The sequence below is a fragment of the Piliocolobus tephrosceles genome, unplaced genomic scaffold (genome assembly GCF_002776525.5).
Source record: "Piliocolobus tephrosceles isolate RC106 unplaced genomic scaffold, ASM277652v3 unscaffolded_27375, whole genome shotgun sequence".
Classification (NCBI taxonomy): Eukaryota; Metazoa; Chordata; class Mammalia; order Primates; family Cercopithecidae; genus Piliocolobus; species Piliocolobus tephrosceles.
Window position 1 is genome coordinate 4,642 of NW_022310282.1, and position 10,089 is coordinate 14,730.

At 44.6% G+C, this 10,089-nt stretch overlaps 1 protein-coding gene across 1 annotated transcript; it reads left to right on the top strand.

Moving 5' to 3' along the window:
- Window positions 1-716: 716 nt before the first annotated feature.
- On the top strand, window positions 717-2,949 carry LOC113221760 (glucoside xylosyltransferase 2-like; the record flags this gene model as incomplete). The annotated part of the gene is made up of 2 exons (XM_026451089.1): window positions 717-968; window positions 2,826-2,949. Coding segments are annotated over 2 exons (376 nt in total), but the record flags the coding sequence as incomplete, so codon positions are not given.
- Between the last annotated feature and the right edge of the window lie 7,140 nt (window positions 2,950-10,089).

Genomic DNA, 10,089 nt, shown 5'->3' on the forward strand with positions numbered 1-10,089 from the left:
CGCTTAACCTCATGATCCACCTGCCTCAGCCTCCCAGAGTGCTGGAATTACAGGCGTGAGCCACTGCTGTGTGTGTGTGTATTTAATTATATATATTTATATATATTTTAAAAGATTCAGGGCCCCTCATTAACACTGGAAGAAATAGATCCAGAGACAGAGAATATTTACCCCCAAAGCTTGGTATGAGCTGGTTTAGAGATTGTCCACTGCAGGTTACAATGAGCCAAGATCAGGCCACCGCACTTCAGCCTGGGCGACAGAGTGAGACTCCATCTCAAAAATAAATAAATAAATAAAAAGAGATTATCCACTTCAAGTTTTCTAATGCCACACTGAATGTTCCAAGGAAAACCTGAGAGAGAAAAACAAGTGGCCTTACTGGCAGATGGAAGAAGTGAGAGCCACAGTAATTTGCTGATGTTTTTATTTTTTTGTAAGTTCAACCCTTATGAAATGTAGTCCAGGGTCCCAGAATTGGGCTAATCCAGACCAAGATTTATCTTAAATCTCTACCTCTTGATCAACACTCATTCCTCAAGTCAAAGGCGAAGGCAGGAATGGAAGCTAAGAGTGGTACCTTTCCAGAATTTAATATGAATCAGCAAACGTCGGTAGCATTATTTACCTGTCAGGCTACTTTCTTTGTTTCTGACCTGTTTTTGTTTTGTTTTCTTCCTTCCTCTCCCCTTTACGCCCACTCCTTACACACAAAGGTGATTTTAAAGGATGTGGACTCACTTCTCTACGTGGACACCGATGTTCTCTTTCTGAGACCTGTCGATGACATCTGGAAGCTTCTGAGGCTGTTTAATTCCACCCAGCTTGCAGCCATGGCCCCTGAGCACGAAATCCCCAAGATTGGCTGGTATAGCCGCTTTGCAAGGCATCCTTTCTATGGCTCTGCAGGAGTTAATTCAGGAGTCATGTTAATGAATTTAACTCGGATAAGAAGTACCCAGTTCAAGGTAAATGAGTGCTTTAAAATTCCTTGTTTAGAGACTGGGAGTTGGTCTTGTCAACAGTGGCATTCCCAGAGTGTCATTATGCTGATTTTGGAAATTAGGTGGCCTATAGGTGAGGATTAAAGGAACCAGAGAAAATTATTTAGAAAATTATAGAATATTTGTTTATTCAGGAAAAGCCCAGATGGCTGTGGAATTTAAAGCTTCACCAGAGTTACCATTCAGGAATACTATGTTGCATTTCTGAATTCTGTAATGTTTGAACCCTTCACACCCAGTGCTTCAAAGACTATATAAAATTTCTTCAAATTACCCTAGGGATATATTTATATAAGTCCGTGACGATATTTATATAAGGATGTACATGATCTCATCCTTTATCCTAGCAAAGAACTGGGAAGAACCTAAAAGAACATCAGTAGAGAACTAGTCCAAAAAAATTATCCTCCTGGCCAGGGGTGGTGGCTCACACTTGTAATTCCAGCACTTTGGAAGACCAAGGTGGGTGGATCACTTGAGGCCAAGAGTTTGAGAGACCAGCCTGACCAAAATGGTGAAACCCTGTCTCTACTAAAAATACAAAAATTAGCCAGGAATGATGGCGCACACCTGTAGTCCCAGCTGTTTAGGAGGCTAAGGCAGGAGAATCGTGTGAACCTGGACAGCAGAGGTTGCAGTGAGCCAAGATCACGCCACTGTACTCCAGCCTGGCGACAGAGGCTGTGATTATTTGTATGCTTTAGAAATTTCCAGAAGAATTAATGGAGCATGCCGGGACGTGGTTGTAGCTCCAGCTACTTGGGAGGCTGAGATGGGAGGATCACTTGAACCCAGCAGGTCAAGGCTACATTTAGCCACTGCAGTTCACCCTAAACAACAGAGTGAGACCCTGTCTCTAAAAAAAGAAAGAAAGAAAGAAAAAGAAATGTGCAGAAGAATACCTAAGAGACCATTAATTGTTAATTGTGGATACTTCTGGGGAAAGTGGGAATGGGATAGGGAAGAAGAATATTTTTACTTTTTTATTTTATATTTTTATGTGCTGTTGGAATAGTTCAGTCTGTGAAAATGTTACTTTTATTTTAAAAGTAAATCATTGTCTAAGACAAGGAAAGGTATTTTTCCTTAAGATACCTAAACTCTGTTATTTGTTCCTTCACCTCACAGTGAGGAAATAAGCCTAAGAAAGATGTTCACCTAAGAAAGGTGAAGTAGAGTAAAGAATCCTGAAGTAGAGGCTGCTGTTCAGAAAGACTTTGCCTTTTTCTTAGGTGTGGTGCCTCACGCCTATAATCCCAGCACTTTGGGAGGCAGGTGGATCGCTTGAGGTCAGGAGTTTGAGAACAGCCTGGCCAACATGGGGAAACCCCGTCTCTACTAAAAATACAAAAAATTAGCCGGGCGTGATGGCGTGCACCTGTAGTCTCAGCTACTCGGGAGGGTGAGGCACGAGAATCGTTTGAACCCGGGAGGTGGAGGTTGCAGTAAGCCGAGATCGTGTCACTGCACTCCAGCCTGGTGACAGAGTGAGATTCTGTCTCAAAAAAAAGGAAGGAAGGAAGGAAGGAGGGAAGAGAAGGAAGGAAGGGGTTCAATTCCAGGCATGGTTTTCTGAGTAGAAGCCATAGGTTCAACTGTAAGTTCCTCCTGGTCCATCTAGTATCTGTGTGTACAACTGACAAAAGCGATGCAATCAACAGCCCAAATTTTGCTCTGTTCTGTGCCCTGAGAATAGCAGGACCCCTTTTGTATTTGTTTCCCTCCACTGAAGGGAAGAAAACCAGTCCCTTTACATTGTTTCTCAGTGGACAAAATGTATTTGCTTTGCTTCAGCTGTTCTGATGGTTTTCTCTTTTCCAGAACAGCATGATTCCAACAGGCCTGGCTTGGGAGGACATGTTGTACCCTCTGTACCAGAAGTACAAGAATGCCATCACGTGGGGAGACCAGGATTTATTAAATATTATTTTCTATTTCAATCCAGGTAGGTTATCTTTGGAGAATGCTTTTTGTGTAGGAGTACACTCAGCACGCCCCATGGAGCACATTCCATGCCCGGGTTGCTATTGACTAGGCTTGAATCGTGCACAGAGGAGCCTGTGTTCCCCTGCGAAGTTTGCCCTTTCATCCACCCCCCTGGATATCTGATGGAGGCGGGGCCTTGCACTACTGACACAAAAGGCCAAATGTTGAAACTTCCAACACTGGACTCATTTTTAGAGGATATCTTTTAGATTTTGCTATACCATTCTTCTAAGAAGTGCAGTCAAAATTGATGTGAGGCACGAAACTAAATGGAAATATTATAATCTAGGCAGGAGACCCTGTAGCCTGAACAACTGCTAGATTGAAGGGAATTGATTCTCAGGGTCCTTGGAGTTAAGGAACATATTCAGGGTCAAAACAACTAGAAAAAGAACTCAGATCCCCAAATCCTTTTTGCTTTTCATCTGGTGCAAAAGAAATTCTTCTTATATTGTTCGGTGGATGATTTGGTGGGGTAGAGGGAGAAAAGGAAATTTTCATCTCCTTTTCTCTGTGTGTTTATATTAACACATAAAGCTAATGAAATTCTCTTTTCCTCTTCCTTGTTAAAACTTTTTTTTTTTAACTAAAACTTTATTCTTATTAAAAATTAAAACTGCCAGGCACAGTGGCTCACACCTGTAATCCCAGCACTTTGGGAAGCCGAGGTGGGTGGATCACTTGAGGTCGGGAGTTTGAGACCAGCCTACCCAACGTGGTGAAACTCCATCTCTACTAAAAATCCAAAAAAGCCGGACATAGTGGTAGGTGCCTATAATCCCAGCTACTGGAAGGCTGAGGCAGGAGAATCACTTGAACCTGGGAGGTGGAGGTTGCAATGAGCCAAGATTGCTCCACTGCACTCCAGCTTGGGCAACAGAATGAGACTCCATCTCAAAAAAAAAAAAAAAAAAAAATTAAAACTATGTTTTCTTCTTGAGAGAGATCTTTTGGCAAAAAAAGCAGTCCTTACCCTACCCTTTTCAGGCCTTTCCTTTTCATTTAAAAATCCTGAAGTCGGCCCAGCACGGTGGCTCACGCCTGTAATCCCAGCACTTTGGGAGGCCGAGACGGGCAGATCACGAGGTCAGGAGATCGAGACCATCCTGACTAACATGGTGAAACCTCATCTCTACTAAAAATACAAAAATTAGCCGGGCGTGGTGGCGGGCGCCTGTAGTCCCAGCTACACGGGAGGCTGAGGCAGGAGAATGGTGTGAACCCGGGAGGTGGAGCTTGCAGCGAGTGGAGATCGCACCACCGCACTCCAGCCTGGGCGACAGAGCAAGACTTCGTCTCAAAAAAAAAAAAAAAAAAAAAATCCTGAAGTAGAGACTGCTGTTCAGAAAGACTTTGCCTATGTTTGTTTGTATGTTACCCTTGGAACACATACTGTGCACCTTTTTAAAAAAACAAAATTCTGGAATAAAACTCAATTTCATTTGTCTTTGGATCAAAAAGGATCAAATCATCGAAAAGAAAGAAAAGCTGGTTTATTGAGAGTTTCTTGGAAAGATTCCCAATACTGATTTAGTAGAGGAAAGGGGAATGTCTTAGCTGTTCACTTATAGCTTTTTTTTTTTTTTTTTTTTTTTGAGACAGAGTCTGGCTCTGTCGCCCAGGCTGGGGTACAGTGACACTATCTCAGCTCACTGCAATCTCTACCTCCTGGGTTCCAGCAATTGTTCTGCCTCAGCCTCCCAAGTAGCTGAGATTACAGGACTGTGCCATTGTTCCTGACTGATTTTTGTATTTTTAGTAGAGATGGGATTTCCCCGTGTTGGCCAGGCTGGTCTCGAACTCCTGACCTCAGGTGATCTGCCCACCTCCTCCTCCCAAAGTGCTGGGATCGTAGGCATCAGCCACTGTGCCCAGGCCTTTTTTTTTTTTTAATGAGATGAAGTCTCACTCAGTCTCGCAGGCTGGTACGCAGTAGTGCAGTTATGGCTCACCGCAGCCTTAACCTCCTGAGCTCAAGTGATCCTCGCACTTCAGCCTCCCAAGTAGCTGGGACTATAGGTGTGCACCACCACACCCAGCGATTATTATTATTTTTTTTTTTTGAGAGGGAGTCTTGCTCTGTCACCGAGGCTGGAGTACAGTGGCATGATCTCAGCTCACTGCAACTTCTGCCTCCCACGTTCAAGCAATTCTCCTGCCTCAGCCTCCCGAGTAGCTGGGATTACGGGCACCCGCCACCACACCTGACTAATTTTTGTATATTTAGTAGAGACAGGGTTTTGTCATGTTGGCCAGGCTGATCTCAAACTCCTGACCTCATGTGATCCACCTGCCTCGGCCTCCCAAAGTGTTGGGATTACAGGCGTGAGCCACTGCACCCAGCCAAATTTTTAAAATTTTTTATAGAGATTGGGGGGCAGTCTCATTATGTTGCCCAAGGTCATCTGGAACTCCTGGGCTCAAGCGATCCTCCTGCCTCGGCCTCCCGAAGCGCTGGGATTTCAGGCAAGTCACCATGCCCAGCCTCTTAGGGCATGCTTTAAGCCATTTCACTGTGACAGTAGGTCTGCATCTCTTCCTTTTTCTTCTTAGGTAGGTTTCATCTTTTTTCTTTCTTCTTTTTTTTCTTGAGATGGAATCTGGCTGTGTCACCCAGGCTGGAGTGCAATGGCGCCATCTCGTCTCACTGCAATCTCTGCCCCCCAGGTTCAAGCAATTCTTCTATCTCAGCCTCCCAAGTAGCTGGGACTACAGGCATGCACCAACACCCCTGGCAAATTTTTGTACTTTTAGTAGAGACAGGGTTTTGCCATGTTGGCGAGGCTGGTCTTGAACTCCTGACCTCAGGTGATCCACCTTCCTTGGCCTCCTAAAATGCTGGGATTACAGGCATGAGCTACCATGACCCGTTTTGTGTTTGTCTGGTTGGTTGGTTGGTTGTTTTGAGATGGAGTCTTGCTCTGTCACCGAGGCTGGAGTGTGGTGTGCTCACTGCAACCTCTGCCTCCTGGGTTCAAGCGATTCTTCTGACTCAGCCTCCTGAGTAGCTGGGATTACAGGCGCCTACCACCACGCCCAGCTAATTTTTGTAATTTTTGTATTACAGGCATCCTCCACTATGCCCGGGTAATTTTTTGATCCCCCTCGTGGATCACTTGAGGGATTACAGGCATGAGCCACCACACCCGGCCCTTTTCTTTAAATACTGCATTTTCCTCTTTGTCATGTGGTCGAAACAATCTAATGTAAGTCTCTCTGTCCGTATTCCCAAACTGAGGAATCCAAAAGATTCACACAGTTGCCTCCCCAGTTCCTCTTAGCCTGTTGCTGATTATTTGAGGATGTGATTAGTGAATAAATAAATAATACTCGAAGGCAGTCGTAAGCAGCTTTGCAATTAAACAGGAGTCCCTTGCCTTTAATTGGGGCTGAAACCAGAGGAGTTTAATTGCTTCTTCACTCTCCATCTGAGATCTATTGAGTAAAACAGGATATTGGAAAATAATCATGACGTTGTTCTAAATCCTGGTTCTGCACAGTATCAAGTAAATAACCAAGTTTTCTGGTTTTAGATGAGTGATTGTTAGGTTAACTCCCTGATTGTTCTTTGTGCAGCCTGCATTTGATCTTCCTATTTCATACTTTACCCAGGTACTTGATTAAACATGGGATCTCTGAACTGAGATCCAGCAATATCCATCACATTGTAAGGTTTCTCTTCATGTATATTGATTGCAGAGTACTTTCCACAAACCAGAACAAACTGTATTTGAAAAAAGGATTTGTCAGCTTTATCCCTGGAAAGGCGAGAGGGAGACAGTATTAGCTATGGCACAGCAGATAAACATGTTTATTGTCATGGTTCTTCAGGTTGCTATGGGTGAACCAATGCACATAAAACCTGTAGCACACATCAGGAATGTTGTCATTATTATAGTCTCTTGTATCTGATAACACCGCTTTTTAAAATGTGTTTAAAAGTCATTAGCTAGAAAGTGTTTTAAAACTCTTACTATAATTAGATAGTAAATGCCTGTGGGTGTATAATTGCAGTGCTGGGTAATAGACTGACTTAAGACAGCTGAAACCCGTGGGGGCATGCAGGTCGCTCAGCTCACAGGACATTTCCTGGCAGGTGAGTCAAGACAGCTTCATCAAGGGGTGGAAAACTGAGTTCACACCCTTAAAGGTGAGTCTGAGTCAAGAGCAGAGTTCTATGGAAGGGGTAAATCTGACAGGAACCAAAAGAGAATTCTATATAGGAAGATGTGTTTAAATGAATGCACTTAGGTTTCAGGGAACACAGCTCCACTCAGACCAGCTAAATGAGGGCAGATATTGTAAGAGGACAGGGGCAGTCTCATGACCACACAAGTCAGGTCAAGCCAGGCTTCATAAGAACTGACCTTGGGAAGTTGCCAAGGACCAAAGCAGTTTCTTCATCTCTCAGAGGCCTCGTGGTTTCTGTCATCTTTGCTTCTCTACATGCCAGTCTGATTCTATTCTGTCTCTCAGACCGCATTCTCTGTTTGCCCATGGCCCACCCTGTTTGTCAACCCTAAGTGAATACATCTTCACAAGTCCACAATCAGTGATGATGGAGCTCCTCTATTTCCTAATTCAAATTCTTAGCAAAAAAGAGACTGGCCCAGCCCAGCTGCGACTGAATTCTCTTTAATTTGGGAGAGCACCCTTGATCAGGCTCTAGAAGGGCAAAGTCATGTGGCAGTTTCCTCTCTCAAATGTCACCACATAGGTCTGCTCTTTCTTCAAGGGCAATTTCTAGAAAACTGAGATGTGGGTAGGGAAGAAAATGAAACCAGCCAAGTATAAATGACAAGGCAGGGCATCAGGCTAGAGTAGAGGCAGCAGAATTCTGCCTGAGTGGAGATAGATGAGCTGAAATGCCCATGGAATACACGTAGATTGTGAGTTGAGTGTGTGGTACTAGGGAGGCAGGAGGAGTTCATGGGAACCTCAGGTAGCAGGATTCACTCACATGGGACAAGTCTCTTCAGTGACCCCAGGAGGGCCTTATTCTCATCCTGCCTGGGGTCTCTGGAGCCCTGCCCTTGAGCATGCAACCACATTGTATATTCACCACACCAAAGCACCCAGCAACAGGCAGTTATGAGTGCTACGTTGTGGGGTTGACAGGCCCAGTTACTTCAAATTGGGACTGTTCTAGGAAACTGGTAACAAATCGCTGTTTCGGGAGTCTGGGAAGTTCATGAGCCCTGATGCAAAACACAAGAGAAAGAATAAAAACTGTATGGTCTGTGTGAGAAGGGGTTGTGTCAACTTTGTGTCTTTCACAGTGCAAGGCTTAGTGCTTTAAATGGAGTCGGTGTTCAGAAGTGTTGTTTGATTCAATGAATGGAATTAAGAAAAGGGAGAGAAGGGGCAAAGTATTAATAAATGGAAGAGAAAGAGCCACAGCCACACACAAATGAGAGAAAAGGGAAGTTCGGGAGAGAAAGGAGAGACAGAAAGCCGGAGAAAGGGAAAAGATGCATTTGGTGAAAGGAGGTATAGTTTGCATTTCATTCATTCATTCAGCCGCTAGTTTTTGAGCACTGTGTGCCAGCCACAGGGCTAGGTGCCAGGAATATGGCATCAGACGAGTTAAAGCAAAGTTACGGGTTTCACGAAACCTACCTTTTGTTGGAAGAGGTAGAAGGTAGACTCCTAAAGAATAACTAGTTGTTCAAAATCACAAATTGTGGTAAATGAGATGGAGGAAACAAATGAGGGGTTGAAAGAGAGACCCTCAAGGCTGGAGAGAGAAGAGCTTCCTTAGATTGTGTTATCAGAAAAGTCTTCTGAACAAAATTGCCTTTTCTGGAACAAGGAGTATTCTGAAATAAGGAAAAAGAGAATGCTGGGAAATCTCAGTTCCAGGATGGGACATTGAAAAAACAAAAAACATTAACAGTGCAGTTGAACAGCCTCCATTCTATTGATTAAGAGAGGCCGGGTGTGGGGGCTCATGCCTGTAATCCCAACACTTTAGGAGGCTGAGCAGGGAGGATTGCTTGAGGCCAGGATTCCAAGACCAGCCTGGGCAATGTGACAAGACCCCCATCTCTACTAAAAAATAAAAATATATAAAAGTGTAGCAAGCCTATATTACCATGAAGTTAAAATGATCAGGCATAAACTAGTTCATAATCTTAGAGATCCCAAGAGTATGAAATAATCAGAAATATAAGGAGAGGAGTAGGCTGGGCACAGTGGCTGACGCTTGTAATCCCAGCATTGGGAGGCTGAGGCGGGCAGATTACTTGAGGTCAGGAGTTCGAGACCAGTCTGGCCAACATGGCGAAACCCTGTCTCTACTAAAAATACAAAACTCTGGCTGGGCACGGTAGCTGATGCCTGTTAATCCCAGCACTTTGGGAGGCTGAGGCGGGCAGATCACCTGAGGTCGGGAAATTTTTTTTCTTTTTTTTTTTTGAGACAGTCTCACCCTGTTGCCCAGGCTGGAGTGCAGTGGTGCGATCTTGGCTCAGTGCAACCTCCACATCCCGGACTCAAACAATTCTCCTGCCTCAGCCTCCTGAGTAGCTGGGATTACAGGTGTGTACCACCAGGCCCAGATAATTTTTTTTTTTTTTTTTTTTGAGACAGAGTTTCGCTCTTGTTGCCCAGGCTGGAGTACAATGGTGCAATCTCGGCTCATCACAACCTCTGCCTCCCAGGTTCAAGCAATTCTCCTGCCTCACCCTCCCGAGTAGCTGGGACTACAGTCATGTGCCACCATGCCCAGCTAATTTTTTTGTATTTTTAGTAGAGACGGGGTTTCTCCATGTTGGTCAGGCTGGTCTCAAACTCCCGACCTCAGGTGATCTACCTGCCTCAGCCTCCCAAAGTGCTGAGATTACAGGCATGAGCCACCGTGCCTGGCCAAATTTTTTAATTTTGTAGAGACGGAGTCTCGCTTTGTTGCCCAGGTTGGTCTCAAACTCCTGAGCTCAAGCAATCCTCCCACCTTGACCTCCCAAAGTGCTGGGATTATAGGCATGAGCCACCATGCCTGGCCTTGGCTTCTCTTTACTGCTGTTAAATCGAGGTGAAATGTTTTTCGAACTCACCATGGTTACAGAGCTAGATGGGGGTAGAAGCCAGGTTTGTACCT